This window comes from Oncorhynchus mykiss, chromosome 28 (assembly GCF_057628025.1).
Source record: "Oncorhynchus mykiss isolate SJ-2025 chromosome 28, ASM5762802v1, whole genome shotgun sequence".
In the NCBI taxonomy this organism is placed as follows: domain Eukaryota; kingdom Metazoa; phylum Chordata; class Actinopteri; order Salmoniformes; family Salmonidae; genus Oncorhynchus; species Oncorhynchus mykiss.
This window is the reverse complement of record NC_143049.1, coordinates 35,723,889-35,742,500: the sequence shown is the minus strand read 5'-3', so window position 1 is coordinate 35,742,500 and position 18,612 is coordinate 35,723,889. Positions and strand designations below refer to the sequence as shown.

At 41.2% G+C, this 18,612-nt stretch overlaps 1 protein-coding gene across 3 annotated transcripts in view; it reads left to right on the top strand.

Moving 5' to 3' along the window:
- Positions 1 to 18,198, top strand: part of LOC110508238 (amyloid beta A4 precursor protein-binding family B member 1-interacting protein) — a 23,895-nt gene extending 5,697 nt beyond the window's left edge. Inside the window, exons 2-13 of one of the 3 annotated variants that reach the window (XM_036966925.2) lie at positions 3,293 to 3,352; positions 5,421 to 5,511; positions 5,760 to 5,980; positions 6,331 to 6,408; positions 7,661 to 7,820; positions 8,085 to 8,206; positions 10,922 to 10,996; positions 11,168 to 11,311; positions 11,644 to 11,754; positions 15,818 to 15,916; positions 16,559 to 16,682; positions 16,777 to 18,198. In XM_036966925.2, the coding sequence (XP_036822820.1) occupies positions 3,293 to 3,352; positions 5,421 to 5,511; positions 5,760 to 5,980; positions 6,331 to 6,408; positions 7,661 to 7,820; positions 8,085 to 8,206; positions 10,922 to 10,996; positions 11,168 to 11,311; positions 11,644 to 11,754; positions 15,818 to 15,916; positions 16,559 to 16,682; positions 16,777 to 16,877 (1,386 nt within the window). In that variant the 3' untranslated portion in view covers positions 16,878 to 18,198. The remainder of the gene's footprint in view (positions 1 to 3,292; positions 3,353 to 5,420; positions 5,512 to 5,759; positions 5,981 to 6,330; positions 6,409 to 7,660; positions 7,821 to 8,084; positions 8,207 to 10,921; positions 10,997 to 11,167; positions 11,312 to 11,643; positions 11,755 to 15,817; positions 15,917 to 16,558; positions 16,683 to 16,776) is intronic. The other 2 variants (XM_090225217.1, XM_090225218.1) reach the window with 2 other exon arrangements.
- The last annotated feature ends 414 nt before the right edge of the window (positions 18,199 to 18,612 follow it).

Genomic DNA, 18,612 nt, shown 5'->3' with positions numbered 1-18,612 from the left:
TATTCACCCCCTTTGCTATGAAGCCCCTAAATAAGATCTGGTGTGACCAATTACCTTCAGAAGTCACATAATTAGTTAAATAAAGTCCACCTGTGTGCAATCTAAGTGTCACATGATCTGTCACATGATCTCAGTGTATATATACACCTGTTCTGAAAGGCCCCAGAATCTGCAACACCACCAAGCAAGGGGCATCATGAAGACCAAGGAGCTCTCCAAAAAGGTCAGCGACAAAGTTGTGGAGAAGTACAGATCAGGGTTGGGTTATAAAAAAATATCAGAAACTTTGAACATCCCACAGAGCACCATTAAATCCATTATAAAAAAAATGAAAGAACGTGGCATCACAGCAAACCTGCCAAGAGAGGGCCGCCCACCAAAACTCATGGACCAGGCAAGGAGGGCATTAATCAGAGGCAGCAAAGAGACCAAAGATAACCCTGAAGGAGCTGCAAAGCTCCACAGTGGTGATTGGAGTTTCTGTCCATAGGACCACTTTAAGCCGTGCATTTCACAGCTTTACGGAAGAGTGGCCAGAAGAAGTAAAAAATAACCAAACATGTTTGGTGTTCGCCAAAAGGCATGTGGGAGAGTTCCCAAACATATGGAAGAAGGTACTCTGGTCAGATGAGACTAAAAGGGAGCTTTTTGGCCATCAAGGAAAACACTATAACTGGCGCAAACCCAACACCTCTCATCACCAAGAGAACACCATCCCCACAGTGGAGCATGGTGGTGGCAGTATCCTGCTGTGGGGAAGTTTTTCATCGGCAGGGCCTGGGAAACTGGTCAGAACTGAAGGAATGATGGATGGCACTAAATACAGGGAAATTCTTGAAGGAAACCTGTTTCAATCTTCCAGAGATTTGAGACTGGGACGGAGGTTCACCTTCTAGCAGCACAATAACCCTAAGCATACTGCTAAAGCAACATTTGAGTGGTTTAAGGGGAAATGTTTAATTGTCTTTGAATGGCCTAGTCAAAGCCCAGACCTTAATCCAATTGAGAATCTGTGGTATGACTTAAAGATTGCTGTACACTAGCGGAACCCATCCAACGTGAAGGAGCTGGAGAAGTTTTGCCTTGAAGAATGGGCAAAAATCCCAGTGGCTAGATGTGCCAAGCTTATAGAGACATACCCCAAGGGACTTGCAGCTTTAATTCCTGCAGAAGGTGGCTCTACAAAGTATTGACTTTGGGAGGGGGGGGGGGAATAGTTATGCACAACTCAAGTTCTGTTTTTTGTCTTATTTATTGTTTGTTACACAATTAAATATTTTGCATCTTCAAAGTGGTAGGCATGTTGTGTAAATCAAATGACACAACCCCCCAAAAATCAATTTTAATTTGATGTTTTAAGTCAAGAAAATAGGAAAAATGCCAAGGGGGGGTGAATACTTTTGCAAGCCACTGTATCAGCAACCATGTGTTCTAATGGCACGTTGTGTTAGCTAATCCAAGTTTATCATTTTAAAAGGCTAAATGATCATTAGAAAAACCTTTTGAAATTATGTTAGCACAGCTGAAAACTGTTGTGCTGTTTTAAATAACCATTAAAAATGGCCTTCAGATACTCAACTAGTCTAGCGCATCAGCATTTGTGAGTTTGATTACAGGCTCAAAATGGCCAGAAACAAAGGCTTTTCTTCTGAAACTCGTCAGTCTATTCTTGTTCTGAGAAATTAAGGCTATCCCATGGAAGAAATTGCCAAGAAACTGAAGATCTAGTACAATGCTGTGTACTACTCCCTTCACAGAACATCACAAACTGCCCTAACCAGAATAGAAAGAGGAGTGGTGCACAACTGAGCAATAGGACAAGTACATTAGTGTCTAGTTTGAGAAACAGACGCCTCACAAGTCCTCAACTGGCAGCTTCATTAAACAGTACCCGCAAAACACCAGTCTCAACGTCACCAGTGAAGAGGCGACTCCTGGATGCTGGCCTTCTAGGCAGAGTTACAAAGAAAAAGACATATCTCAGACTGACTAATAAAAAGAAAAGATTAAGATGTGTAAAAGAACACAGACACTGGACAGAGGAACTCATTGGATGTGTCAGGGCTTGCAAACACGAGACTACCAGACGAGCTAAATGCCTTCTATGCTCGCTTCGAGGCATGCAACACTGAACCATGTGTGAGAGCACCAGCTGTTCCGGACGACTGTATGATCACATGCTCTGTAGCCGATGTGAGTAAGACCTTTAAACAGGTTAACATTCACAGTGACGAGTACTCAGTGCATGCGCTGACCAGCTGGCAAGTGTCTTCACTGACATTTTCAACCTCTCCCTAGCCCAGTCTGTAATACCAATATATTTTTCAAGCCAACCACCATATAGTCCCTGTGCCCAAGAATGCCAAGGTAATCTTTCTAAATGACTACCGCCACGTAGCACTCACATCTGTAGCCGTGAAATGCTTTGAAAGCCTGGTCATGGCTCACGTCAACACCATCATCCCAGAAACACTGGATCCACTCCAATTCACATACCGCCCCAACAAATCCATAGATGACGGCAATTATTTTGCACTCCACACTGCCTTTTCCCACCTGGTCAAAAGGAACACCTATTTGACTACAGCTCCACGTTCAACCCCATAGTGCCCTCAATGCTCATCACTAAGCTAAGGAGCCTGGGACTGAACACCTCCTACCCAGAAAGGATTTGATATTGAGATAAAAACAGCTGCATTGAACCTTTTTAAAAAGCAACTTGTCTGGCAGCCTCTAATAAAAATGTGTCCACCTCTCAAAGTACAAGCAACATGGAAGCCCTTTGAGCCGTCACATACCACACCGCCACATTGAGTCTCTGTGCCACTGTGGGCATTTAAAACACGCTAACTGGGTACCATTCACTTACAGCGTTTTTTTCCGGTTAGAAAAATGCTAATATTAGCAGTTGGTGTCAGTAAAAACCAAGGATGGGATTACAGCCTTTCTTTGTCCATAGACTGCATTCATGCAATTTAGCTGAAATGATCCCTTTAATTAAGATTTTACAAGTTGAAGTGGCTTTGGTTGAGTAGGGCTATTCTCTGTCAACTCCAATGATGTCATGTTTACGGCTCACAGGAAGTTGGTGGTCACCTTAATTGGGGAGGATGGGCTCGTGGTAATGATGTCAAACATGGTTTCCATGTGTTCGATGCCATTCCATTCACGCCGTTCCAGCCATTATAATAAGGCGTCCTCCCCTCAGCAGTCTACACTGGTTGGGCTCATTGATGGTCTTCTTGCATGTAGCCATTTGTTTTAAACAACTGCTGCTTGTTCTCTGTAACAGATGGAGGACATAGACGCCATGTTCACTGACCTGCTGGGAGAGATGGACCTCCTAACACAGGTAAGTTATCACTGGGACCACTCTTATTCATAAACTACACTTCCCATGATTCATCAGAACATCAGCAACTGTGTTAAATTGTTTTTTTTATTGAGGCTGTAGCGGTTTTTAACCCAAGGACTACAGCTGTAAATTAGCCTTTTCATTTTCAATGTATTCTTTTTTAAATTAATATAGAGAAGATGTTGATTTATTATGAATGAAGTAAAAGTGAATGATGAGAAGTAATATCATCTGGTTTGAGTAATGGACGCAAGCCACTGATTGTAAGGTCATCGTAGGATGAAGATGTCCTCAAGCACTTTTGGTCCTCCATGACACTATTATGTATGTAGCCAGACGAAACATTTTGACACAAATAGAATACTGGCTAAGGCCTAAAGTATGTGCATTGTATGCCATGCATTAAACTCCTCTTAAAGGGACATTTCTGTATTTTACACCTTAACGTTAGATTTTTAGTACCTTTTATTTAAACTAGGTAAGCCAGTTAAGAACATATTCTTATTTACAATAATGGTCTACCCCGGCCCAATTGTGCACTGCCCTATGGGTCTCCCATTCTTGGCCAGATCCAGTCCCTGGATTCAAACCAGGGACTGCAGTGACACCTTTTGCACTGAGATGCAGTGCCTTAGACCGCTGCGCCACTTGGGAGCCCAAAGTAGTCTATGGACCGGGAGAAACTATAATCCATGGCTTGGTTTTGTTTAAACAACCATTACAAACTTCAGCTAACTTAAGCCACCGCTAGCTAAACATCAATGAAAGTGATAGGGACAAACAAGGAATAGACATTTTAAAAATAACCGAATTAACTCAATATCGGGTTTGATGCTGACAAATCCCTTCCATTGATTTTCAGCTGATTGCGCTAGATAAAGTTAGCTGAAGTTTATAGTGGCTGTTAAAAACATGGATTACATATTCTCCAGGCCCATAGACTACTTTCAGGGTGAGGAACCATCTAACATCAAGTTGTAAAATATGGATCTTCCCCTTTTAATGAATGTAGATCTAAGGACAGGATTGGTCCTAAATGGCAATACATTAAAATCGAACACTACGTAATGGGTCAATTAAACCTCATATGGAGAACCACAAATGTGTCACTGTCTAACAGGGTCTTATCCAAATTAGGAAGAAAACCATTTTTATTTGAATAATCATTCTTCCTGAATTTAAGAGGATCAAATGTAATCCAATTATGACCATGATTGGATTTATACACAATTTGGGTTATTGCCTGGGAGCATGCAGGCTAATCAGACCTCAGAATCCATCCATGGTTTGCTACCCAATGACTCAAAGGGCTAAAGGTTTAATTGAGCGTGGCTTTGAACATGAAAACAGATGTTTGTCTCTACGTTCATCAGGTTTTATGTGTGCCAGGGGAGATCCTATGCAGGTCGGCAGGTCGCCCACTTCTATAGACTGTTTAAGATATAGAATTACTGGTGTTGCCTGCTGGGGATGTTTATGAAAACATTGCATTACATCTTTAATAATCAGTTTCTCTCTGACATCACATCATTGACTTAATGCAGAATTATAGCTTTCTTCTTTTATATTTCTGTTATCTTTCTATTTGACATTAAAAAAAAAATACAAGGTCTGAATTCTGACTGTGTTCCACACAGCTTATAAGCATGGCTACCCAGAACGTCCTTGAAGAAAAAAAAAAAAAAACGGAATGTTTTTCTAGAGGGCTTTCTTGGAATTAACTTACAAATGCTGCAAACATTGTTGGAGTGTTCTCTACACTCTTAGAAAAAAAAGGTGCTATCTAGAACCTCCCCGAAGGAGAACCCTTTGAAGAACCCTTTTGAATTCCACAGAGGGTTCTACATGGAACCCAAAATAGTTCTACCTGGAACCGAAAAGGGTTCTACCTGGAACCTAAAAGGATTCAACCTGGAACCAAAAAAGGTTCTCCTATGGGGACAGCCGAAGAACCCATTTGGAACCCTTTTTTTGTAAGAGTGTATGTAAAACATACAATTCCTGTCTGTTCATGTCCTAAAATATCTGTATTCAAACTCTTCATCTGAACCCTTTGTCTTGACAGAGTCTTGGGTATGAAACGGACTCCTCAGAAATATCATCCAGCAGTTCACAGATAGAAAACAACTTCTCTATTGGGTTCACAGATTTGAAAGGTGAAAAACACCAGCAACACTAGGTCATCAAACAGTTATCTCTAGAGTTGATGCATATGACATACTGTAAATGTATTTCAAGCCTTGCTTGCCAATAACAACCTTACTAAGCACATTTGACTAGTACACGAGTTAGACTGGTAAAGTCATTAACTAGAAGGGAAGTAGTTGTGTTGTCCCATTTACCCACAACCCTTTTTGATCAGACAAACCCTACCTCCTCTAATTTTCACCTTCCTCTCTGGTAGAATCTCTAAATGAGCTAGAGGATCACGACCTTGACGCTCTGATGGCTGATCTGGGGTCAGATTTGACGGAGACAGAGGAGACACTGAATGCAGCCAAGACGGGACATGTCCACACACAACAGCACAAGTCTGGCCTCTACACCCCGCAACAAAATGTCCAAGCACCTATCCCCTCCTCCTCCTCCTCTCTCCCTCCTGAACCCTCTGAACCACTGCTAGCGGTAACTTCCCATAGATATACTGTACGCTGTAATGTGTGACTGACTGGGGTTGGAACGCGGGTTTCCTGCTCACCACAAGACTGTTAGCCCTCTGAGCTAAAAGCTAGGCATTAGCCAGGGGAGCTAATGTAAGTCTTCAGGTCTCAGGCAAGAACACATAACTATTTATGTTATAAATGCAGGGGTACACAACATCAGGCCCTTGAGTTCTGCAGTTATTTATATTTCTGTATATCAAGGCATTTTAACCTTTCTGTTTTTGTAGCTATTTACTTCCGACATACAGTAAAAGGTAGCACTGCTTTACACTCTTGCTCTTTTAATTAAACATTATACCTTCCTTTTTCCAGGGAGAGGCTGAAGCACAAGCCAAAGCCGACAAAATCAAGCTGGCTCTGGAGAAGCTAAAAGAAGCCAAAGTTAAGAAGGTACATTGGGTTAATTTCACTAAACCGGCTATAATAGCAGCTTCACTTTGTGAGGAGTTGAGATACCTCTATATCATGTATATCACTGTGAGGTTTGGAGGAAAACACCTATATATATATATATATATATATATATATATACACTCCCCTCCATATGTATTTGGACAGTGATGCTAAAATTGTAAATGACAGCTCTATACTGCAGCATTTCGGATTTGAGATCAAATGGTTCCTATGAGGCAACAATCCAGAATGTAACCTTTCATTTCACGTCCTAATGGGCAAAACATCATCCGAAACACCACCAAAACATCATCCGAAACACATCCAAAACATCATCCGAAACACATCCAAAACATCATCCGAAACACAACCAAAACATCATCCGAAACACAACCAAAACATCATCCGAAACACACAGAAACACATCCAAAACATCATCCGAAACACATCCAAAACATCATCCGAAACACAACCAAAACATCATCCGAAACACAACCAAAACATCATCCGAAACACACAGAAACACATCCAAAACATCATCCGAAACACATCCAAAACATCATCCGAAACACAACCAAAACATCATCCGAAACACACAGAAACACAACCAAAACATCATCCGAAACACATCCAAAACATCATCCGAAACACAACCAAAACATCATCCGAAACACACAGAAACACAACCAAAACATCATCCGAAACACATCCAAAACATCATCCGAAACACAACCAAAACATGCCGTAAATGCATCCAACAAGTTTGTCAAGTCACAAGCTTGATAAAGTCATTGTGTGCAAGGGATATGTGGCCAAATACTCAACTTTTGGCTACTTTACACTAATAAGTCAAATCTGTCCAAATACTTATGACATCTTAAAATGGAGGGGACTAGGTACATAAAGTGCTTTCATTTCTAAACTGTGAAACAGACATGTATAAAACAAAAAAAACTCAAATTTAAGGTGACATTTTCTACTATGAAACATTTGATCTCAAATCCAAAATGCTTGATTATAGAGACACATTTAACATGTTAGCTTTACTGTCCAAATACATACGGAGGGGAGTGTAGATGCACATCACTCTAGTAATCATTGTGAAATGCTCTTCACATAGAAATAGAATGACTAGAATGGCTATCCCCATTCAAGTCAATGATCTGTGATGGGTGAACCGGTGGCCATATTGAGTGTTTCCCAATAAATACTTATATGTCTATGGTTGTTCCTATGTACATCCTTGTAGTTGGTGGTCAAGGTGATGATGAGCGATGGCAGCTCCAAGACACTGATGGTGGACGAGAGACAGACGGTGAGGGACGTGCTGGATAATCTGTTTGAGAAGACCCACTGCGACTGCAGCATGGACTGGAGCCTATGTGAGACCAACCCTGAGCTGCAGGCTGGTGAGGCTCACACACCAGACCTGGGTTCAAATAGTATTTGTTTCTGTCAAATACTTTGAGCGTTTGCTTGAGCCTGACTGAAATGGCAGTTTGGTGTCGGGTTTGTACTTTTTAGACTCTTCCATTGGTTCCATTGCACCAAGTAAGTTCAGTCAAGTGCAGTCAAAGTATTAATGGTATGTTTAAGATATGATATTGTACAGTATGATTTAATGTACATCATTTTCAGAAAGCAATTGAAGTTCCTATTTTTTCTCAATACAGAAAGGGGGTTTGAAGACCATGAATATCTGGTGGAGTCTCTTTCTGCATGGACACGAGACAGTGAAAACAAAATCCTTTTCCTTCTGAGACCCAACAAATATCTCCTCTTCAAAGACCCCCAGGTGAGTACAGTAGAGACCTGGGAAGTATTGATTCGGCACCAAACGGAATAACATTTATTGAAACAGGGAGGAAACTACTTGAACTTCACCAAAAACAAATGTCAATTTGTGTTTTCTGTTGCAAAATGTTTTAAAACATTTACTGTTGCTTGCCCTTATGACCATGGCCCAGAGTTCACACAAAACAGTGAACTGTTCTTTCTAATTTAACAGTGAAATGGTATGTTGCATGGTTGCTACATACAGTGCCTTGCGAAAGTATTCGGCCCCCTTGAACTTTGCGACCTTTTGCCACATTTCAGGCTTCAAACATAAAGATATAAAACTGTATTTTTTTTGTGAAGAATCAACAACAAGTGGGACACAATCATGAAGTGGAACGACATTTATTGGATATTTCAAACTGTTTTAACAAGTCAAAAACTGAAAAATTGGGCGTGCAAAATTATTCAGCCCCTTTACTTTCAGTGCAGCAAACTCTCTCCAGAAGTTCAGTGAGGATCTCTGAATGATCCAATGCTGATCTAAATGACGAATGATGATAAATACAATCCAGCTGTGTGTAATCAAGTCTCCGTATAAATGCACCTGCACTGTGATAGTCTCAGAGGTCCGTTAAAAGCGCAGAGAGCATCATGAAGAACAAGGAACACACCAGGCAGGTCCGAGATACTGTTGTGAAGAAGTTTAAAGCCGGATTTGGATACAAAAAGATTTCCCAAGCTTTAAACATCCCAAGGAGCACTGTGCAAGCGATAATATTGAAATGGAAGGAGTATCAGACCACTGCAAATCTACCAAGACCTGGCCGTCCCTCTAAACTTTCAGCTCATACAAGGAGAAGACTGATCAGAGATGCAGCCAAGAGGCCCATGATCACTCTGGATGAACTGCAGAGATCTACAGCTGAGGTGGGAGACTCTGTCCATAGGACAACAATCAGTCGTATATTGCACAAATCTGGCCTTTATGGAAGAGTGGCAAGAAGAAAGCCATTTCTTAAAGATATCCATAAAAGTGTTGTTTAAAGTTTGCCACAAGCCACCTGGGAGACACACCAAACATGTGGAAGAAGGTGCTCTAGTCAGATGAAACCAAAATTGAACTTTTTGGCAACAATGCAAAACGTTATGTTTGGCGTAAAAGCAACACAGCTGAACACACCATCCCCACTGTCAAACATGGTGGTGGCAGCATCATGGTTTGGGCCTGCTTTTCTTCAGCAGGGACAGGGAAGATGGTTAAAATTGATGGGAAGATGGATGGAGCCAAATACAGGACCATTCTGGAAGAAAACCTGATGGAGTCTGCAAAAGACCTGAAACTGGGACGGAGATTTGTCTTCCAACAAGACAATGATCCAAAACATAAAGCAAAATCTACAATGGAATGGTTCAAAAATAAACATATCCAGGTGTTAGAATGGCCAAGTCAAAGTCCAGACCTGAATCCAATCGAGAATCTGTGGAAAGAACTGAAAACTGCTGTTCACAAATGCTCTCCATCCAACCTCACTGAGCTCGAGCTGTTTTGCAAGGAGGAATGGGAAAAAATTTCAGTCTCTCGATGTACAAAACTGATAGAGGCATACCCCAAGCGACTTACAGCTGTAATCGCAGCAAAAGGTGGCGCTACAAAGTATTAACTTAGGGGGGCTGAATAATTCTGCACGCCCAATTTTTCAGTTTTTGATTTGTTAAAAAAGTTTGAAATATCCAATATATGTCCACTTCATGATTGTGTCCCACTTGTTGTTGATTCTTCACAAAAAAATACAGTTTTATATCTTTATGTTTGAAGCCTGAATTGTGGCAAAAGGTCACAAAGTTCAAGGGGGCAGAATACTTTCGCAAGGCACTGTATGTCTCTATTTTTGCCAACTTTTTACCAAATGAAAGAGTTGGTTATAGTAGACAAACTGGCAGCCAAGCTCTGTGTTTTAGTTCCATTATTGATATCCCTGTGCTGACATTTATATTTCTATTTATTATGGATCCCCATTAGTTCCTGCCAAGACAGCAGCTACTCTTCCTGGGGTTTATTATGGATCCCCATTAGTTCCTGCCAAAACAGCAGCTACTCTTCCTGGGGTTTATTATGGATCCCCATTAGTTCCTGCCAAAACAGCAGCTACTCTTCCTGGGGTTTATTATGGATCCCCATTAGTTCCTGTCAAAACAGCAGCTACTCTTCCTGGGGTTTATTATGGATCCCCATTAGTTCCTGCCAAAACAGCAGCTACTCTTCCTGGGGTTTATTATGGATCCCCATTAGTTCCTGCCAAAACAGCAGCTACTCTTCCTGGGGTTTATTATGGATCCCCATTAGTTCCTGCCAAAACAGCAGCTACTCTTCCTGGGATCCAGCAAAATTAAGGCAGTTTATACCATTTTAAAACATTACAATACATTCACAGATTTCACAACACACTGTGTGCCCTCAGGCCCCTACTCTACCACTACCTCATATTTACAGAACTAAATCCGTGTGTGTGTATAGTGCGTATGTTATTGTGTGTGTGTGTGTGTGTGTGTGTGTGTGTGTGTGTGTGTGTGTGTGTGTGTGTGTGTGTGTGTGTGTGTGTGCGCATGTGTGCATGTGTGTGCATGTGTCTGTGCCACTGTTTGTGTTGCTTCACAGTCCCCTCCGTTCCATAAGGTGTTGTTTTTTTAATCTTTTTTTTGTTTTATCTAACATTGTCTTTTCACCTCCAAGATATTCTACCTATGGAAGAAACATAAACAATTTATGAATGAGATAAAAGAATGCCATAAGGAACTTCTGCTAAAGGTGAGTTATCATCACAAACACACCTATAGAGGATTCTGTAGCCTATATAGTAAACACATTCACTGTACTAATATTTTGTTGAAGGAGTTCTCCTTCCTCTATAGCAAATCAGATTTATCCAAAACCCTCAAACACTTCCACACACACCTCATTTTAAACGTCTGAATCCAGGAACATTTTGAGGGTCCGTCTGTCATCGTCCCAGACCTGGAGGGGCCGCTGTATCTGAGGGAGGACAGGAAGAAATCGTGGAAACGTCGCTACTTCCTGCTCAGAGCTTCTGGGATATACTACGTGCCTAAAGGAAAGACAAAGGTACAGGAAGTGACATAATAACCATCAAAGTCCAGCAAGTCCCGTAAACATCTTGTCCAAACATAGAAAGTATTTTTGATATACAGTATTACAGGCCATTTCTAAACTTTTACAGAGACCTATACATGTTGTTTCTACATAGAACTGAGGTAAACCAGTTTTTTTTATTTTATTAGTGAGGACGTCTACATTCATTCCTTCATATTGGGACATTTCCCACTAAAACAGTGCTGTAGGAAATCCTTAATAACTTACTGCATCTTCAGTAATATGATCCATACTGAACTGAATTCTGCTTGTCCGTTTTTTTAAATGTTTTTCTCCCTTGGCAGACATCCAGGGACCTGGCGTGCTTCATTCAGTTTGACAAAGTCAACATCTACACCACCACTGATTACAAACAGAAGTACAAAGCACCCACTAACTTCTGCTTCATCCTCAAGGTAGGCCATCCACTTCAGAGGAAACAATAGCATGATGGTTATTCATTTATTTTTCTTCTCCCATCAACACCCTGAGGTAACACACACACACACACACACACACACACACACACACACACACACACACACACACACACACACACACACACACACACACACACACACACACACACACACACACACACACACTCTCACACACACTCTCACACACACATACACACACACTCTCACACACACACACACACACACACACACACACACACACACACACACACACTTTTGACAGGCTGAAAAAAGCACAGGGTTAGTGACATTGTGATGGCCCTGGAGTAATTGTGGGGGTTAACTCAGCCTCCTCATCAGGAAGAGGCGTTGTCGTGCCCTCTTCACGACTGTGTTGTTGTGTGTGGACCATGATAATTCCTTAGTGATGTGGACACCGAGGAACTTGAAGCTCTCTACCTGCTCCACTAAGCCCTGTCAATGTGGATGGGGGCGTGCTCGGCCCTGCATGGTTTGCAATACAATACAAATGAAAAGTTTTGAGGGCCAGCAAGGCAACAAATATTTGAATGTTTGCATGTATAAATATAAAAAATTTTAACAGGAAGCTGTGTCCTATTGTGTCTACTATAACACATTGCCACGACGCCACCACACACCGACATCTGACGTGGATGTTGCTATAGTTTAGTGTGGTCCATCAGAGATCACTATCTATTATGAGGAACGAAAGAGAGACAGAGAGAGAGAAAGAGACAGAGACAGAGAGACAGGTCGAGAAAGAGAGAGACAGGGAGAGACAGAGAGAGAAAGGGAGAAAAAGTGAAATGGAGACAGAGAGAGAAACATAAAGAGAGAGACAGAGAGAGACAGCGAGAGAGACAGAAAAATAATGAAAGCAGGGGGAGTGAGGTGTCAAGAGAGAAAGAGAAATGAGAGAGAATGAGAGAGAGAGAGAAAGAGAGAAGCAGACAGACAATCAGGCAGACAGACAGAGACAGACAGTTATCAACTTAAACGACCTGTCAGTCATCAAGAGGCTTTTTAATAAGGAAACGTTTCCCCTACAGAGAATATAATTTTCTCAGACAAAGAATGACAGCAGGGGGAGTGAGGTGTCAGTTGGTTGAAGTGGAGGGCAGGTCTGACACATGCTGGGTTGTGGCGTCCCTTCAAAAGAGCGCTCAGGGTCGGGTACTTAGAACCTTGCAGCTGGGTTGAGCTGTGTCTGATGGTCCTTAGTTTGCAACTACAATTCACCACTCAACCCCAATGTTCTCTCTGGGTTGAAATACTACTTGAAATCTTTCTACTACGTTGAGCTTTGTTTTCTTAAGCCTGCTTGGAGTGCCAGATGGGAGGAGTTTGCGCTTTTTCTACTATCCTATTTTTTTTTTACTTAAATTTTTATTTAACTAGGCAAGTCAGTGAAGAACAAATTATTATTTACAATGACGCCCTACACCGGCCAAACCAGGAAGATGCTGGGCCAATTGTGCGCTGCCCTATGGGACTCCCAATCACAGCCAGTTGTGATACAGCCTGGATTTGAACCAGGGTGTCTGTAGTGACGCATCGAGCACTAAGGCAGTGCCTTAGATCGCTGCGCCACTCAGGAGCCCAAGATCTATCCCTATGTTATCTCTGTTATCTCTGTTATCTCTGTTACCTCTGTTATCTCTGTTTCATATTTTCAGGAAATGAACAGCTAAGTTGATGATAGTGATGGTTCTCATGGTAAGGTCAACCAGTAAAGAAGTGAATGTAGTTTAATGTAGTTCACAAGAATGGACTTATATTAGTCTGACTGACCTGTAACTGTTAACAAGTAAGAACATTTTAGAAGAGGTCAGTTACAATACGTCACAATAGGTCCGTTATAATAGGTCAGTTATAATAGGTCAGTTACAGTAGGTCAGTTACAATAGGTCAGTTACAATAAGTAAGTTATAATAGGTCAGTTATAATAGGCCGCAATAGGTCAGTTATAATAGGTCAGTTATAATAGGTCAGTTACAATAGGTCAGTTATAATAGGTCAGTTATAATAGGTCAGTTACAATAGGTCAGTTATAATAGGTCAGTTACAATAGGTCAGTTACAATAGGCCAGTTACAATAGGCTGCAATAGGTCAGTTATAATAGGTCAGTTATAATAGGTCAGTTATAATAGGTCAGTTATAATAGGTCAGTTATAATAGGTCAGTTACAATAAGTCAGGATAGGTCAGTTATAATAGGTCAGTTACAATAAGTCAGTTATAAAAGGTCGCAATAGGCCAGTTATACTAGGTTAGTTATTATAGGTCACAATAGGTCAGCTACAATAGGTCAGTTATAATAGGTCAGTTACAATAGGTCAGTTATAATAGGTTACAATAGATCAGTTACAATAGGCCATAATAGGTCAGTTATAATAGGTCAGTTATAATAGGTCAGTTATAATAGGTCGCAATAGGTCAGTTACAATAGGCCAGTTATACTAGGTTAGTTATAATAGGTCACAATAGGTTAGTTATAATAGGTCACAATAGGTAAGTTACAATAGGTCAGTTACAATATGTCAGTTACAATAGGCCAGTTATAATAGGCCAGTATTAATAGGTCAGTTATAATAGGTCACAATAGGTCAGTTATAATATGCTGCAATAGGTTAGTTATAATAGGTCAGTTACAATAAGTCAGTTATAATAGGTTGCAATAGGTCAGTTATAATAGGTCAGTTACAATAAGTCAATTATAATAGGTCACAATAGGTCAGTTACAATAGGTCAGTTACAATAGGTTACAATAGGTCAGTTATAGGTCAGTTACAATAGGTCAGTTACGATAAGTCAGTTATAATAGGTCAGTTATAATAGTTCAGTTACAATAGGTCAGTTATTATTGTTTTATTTTTATTTTACCTTTATTTAACTAGGCAAGTCAGTTAAGAACCAATTCTTATTTTCAATGACGGCCTAGGAACAGTGGGTTAACTGCCTGTTCAGGGGCAGAACGACAGAGTTGTACCTTGTCAGCTCAGGGGTTTGCTCAAGTCCAATGCTCTAACCACTAGGCTACCCTGCCGCCCCAGTTATAATAGGTTGCAATAGGTCAGTTATAATAGGCCAGTTACAATAAGTCAGTTATAATAGGTCAGTTATAATAGGCCACAATAGGTTAGTTATAATAGGTCACAATAGGTCAGTTACAATAGGTTGCAATAGGTCAGTTATAATAGGCCAGTTACAATAAGTCAGTTATAATAGGTCAGTTATAATAGGCCACAATAGGTTAGTTATAATAGGTCACAATAGGTCAGTTACAATAGGTCAGTTACAATAAGTCATAGGTCAGTTATAACAGGTCATAGGTCAATTATAATAGGTCATAGGTCAGTTATAACAGGTCATAGGTCAGTTATAATAGGTCATAGGTCAGTTATAATAGGTCATAGGTCAGTTATAATAGGTCATAGGTCAGTTATAACAGGTCATAGGTCAGTTATAATAGGTCATAGGTCAGTTATAATAGGTCAGAACCATGTCTGACAGTGATTTGTTTTTAAAGGTACATCACCGGAAGTTGAGTTCCTAACTGTTACCTTGAACTTGAGCTTATATTTCCACGTTACGGTTTATAACGGCAACATACGAGCTGAATCCATTTCTGTTTTGGACACTATTTTCTAGAGGCAAAAATTTGGTGTGACAAAAAAGTGTATCTTCAAATAAGAGTTTTGATTTAAAACAGGCAACAAAGTTATGGTTCAAATTAGGGGCCTTTTATTTTTTATACTCACCATTTATTTTGGGTGTATGGGAATGTTCATGCATTCTTAACATGATCGAGAAAGGTTCTTACCATTGCTAGTGAAGTACACATGGAGCTCCATCATAGGTCGCCTCCTGCAGGCTTGTTGATGAACTTCTAAAACAATAAATACTGGACTCCTTGAACAAAGACGTATTGCATCAAGCATCGATGCAGTCTCTCCTGACAGACATTGCATGCATGGGAGAATTAGCTGTAGGTGCGTTGATTACCATCAATACAATATGTTCTGGTCTTGCCCTGTAGCATCCTCAGATCCAGAAGGAGTCCCAGTACATCAGGTTCCTGTGTTGTGACGATGAGCACACTCTCTCCCTCTGGGTCAACTCCATCAGAGTAGCCAAGGTTAGACTTTACTCATACCCTTTACTCTACTCATACCCTTTACTCTACTCATACCCTTTACTCTACTCATACCCTTTACTCTACTCATACCCTTTATTCATACCCTTTCCTCTACTCATACCCTTTCCTCTACTCATAACCTTTCCTCTACTCATACCCTTTACTCTACTCATACCCTTTATTCATACCCTTTACTCTACTCATACCCTTTATTCATACCCTTTCCTCTACTCATACCCTTTCCTCTACTCATAACCTTTCCTCTACTCATACCCTTTACTCTACTCATACCCTTTACTCTACTCATACCCTTTACTCTACTCATACCCTTTACTCTACTCATACCCTTTACTCTACTCATACCCTTTACTCTACTCATACCCTTTCCTCTACTCATACCCTTTACTCTACTCATACCCTTTACTCTACTCATACCCTTTACTCTACTCATACCCTTTACTCTACTCATACCCTTTACTCTACTCATACCCTTTACTCTACTCATACCCTTTACTCTACTCATACCCTTTACTCTACTCAAACCCTTTACTCTACTCATACCCTTTACTCTACTCATACCCTTTACTCTTCTCATACCCTTTACTCTCTTGTGTGTACCTACCCGTATCTATCTTTGTTTAGTATGGGGCCACCCTGTATCACAACTATCAGAAGGCAGTGAGGAGAGCCTTAACCACCACCTCCACTCTGCATGTGACCAGTCTGCCTGTCTCCAGCCCTCCCACACATTCTACTGGGCACATAGGTGACACACACACACACACACGCGACACACACACGACACACACACACACACACACACACACACTCTAAATAATATATGATTTTCCTTTCCTCAGCAACAGTGAGGGCCAATGGACATCCTGATCAGGACGACTTCTCTGAACCGCCCCCAGACTTTATTCCCCCGCCCCCTCCTGGGTGGAGCTCTGGGGTCTAGGGATGGAGCTCCGCCCACTCACCCATGACTTCTGTAGAGGACGTTCTCAACCTACCTACCTACAGACAGACAAGCCCAGTGTTCATGAACCAGAGCGATGCTTTTAAAAAATAGCATCTCGGGAGGTGACAGGCCCTGCTCCAATAATTCAAAATGCATTCTTCCTTTCTTCCCTCCTTCTTTAAGTAACTGATCTGACAAGATATGATTGGACAACGCAATGCAGTGGAGACATTTCCAAACCAGTGACTGATGGGAAAGGGGGATACCTAGTCAGTTGAATAGGGAAAGGGGGGATACCTAGTCAGTTGAATAGGGAAAGGGGGGATACCTAGTCAGTTGTATAGGGAAAGGGGGATACCTAGTCAGTTGTATAGGGAAAGGGGGGATACCTAGTCAGTTGTATAGGGAAAGGGGGGATACCTAGTCAGTTGTATAGGGAAAGGGGGGATACCTAGTCAGTTGAATAGGGAAAGGGGGGATACCTAGTCAGTTGTATAGGGAAAGGGGGGATACCTAGTCAGTTGTATAGGGAAAGGGGGGATATCTAGTCAGTTGAATAGGGAAAGGGGGGATACCTAGTCAGTTGTATAGGGAAAGGGGGGATACCTAGTCAGTTGTATAGGGAAAGGGGGGATACCTAGTCAGTTGTATAGGGAAAGGGGGGATACCTAGTCAGTTGTATAGGGAAAGGGGGGATACCTAGTCAGTTGTATAGGGAAAGGGGGGATACCTAGTCAGTTGAATAGGGAAAGGGGGGATACCTAGTCAGTTGTATAGGGAAAGGGGGGATACCTAGTCAGTTGTATAGGGAAAGGTGGGATACCTAGTCAGTTGTATAGGGAAAGGGGGGATACCTAGTCAGTTGTATAGGGAAAGGGGGGATACCTAGTCAGTTGTATAGGGAAAGGTGGGATACCTAGTCAGTTGTATAGGGAAAGGGGGGATACCTAGTCAGTTGTATAGGGAAAGGGGGGATACCTAGTCAGTTGAATAGGGAAAGGGGGGATACCTAGTCAGTTGTATAGGGAAAGGTGGGATACCTAGTCAGTTGAATAGGGAAAGGGGGGATACCTAGTCAGTTGAATAGGGAAAGGGGGGATACCTAGTCAGTTGTATAGGAAAAGGTGGGATACCTAGTCAGTTGTATAGGGAAAGGTGGGATACCTAGTCAGTTGCACAACTGAATGCATTCAACCGAAATGTGTCTTCCGCATTTAACCCAACCCCCGCGATGCATGTTCTTGGGTTATTTATGTATTGAATTGTATTATTTATGTAATAAGTCAGAATTATTAAAACCTAAGTTAACCACAGTAAAGCTATGTTGTAATTGCAACCTGATGAAGATGTACAGCATGTTGTTATGCCGCTTTATCAACACAGACATAATTGGCTAAGCCAGATCAATTCCTATAGTATTTATTACATGCTGACGGGCAGATGAACATCTCTTTGGCATTGTGCTTCATGTCTAGCATGCAAACTCCCGTTTCTATCTGTTAGTTGACAATTAACTTTACTGTTGGTCATTGACCTTACTTCAATGAAAAACTGTGATGTAGAGTTGCTATGGATAGTGCGTTGCAATGAAGTGACTAAGTCATGTGTGTGTGTGTGTGTGTGTGTGTGTATGTGTGTGTGTGTATTAATGAGTAGTATTATTGGGTGTTAAATTGTTTGGCAAAAACGCCATAGAAACTAATTGGATTTCCAATTAGCTCTTAATAATAGA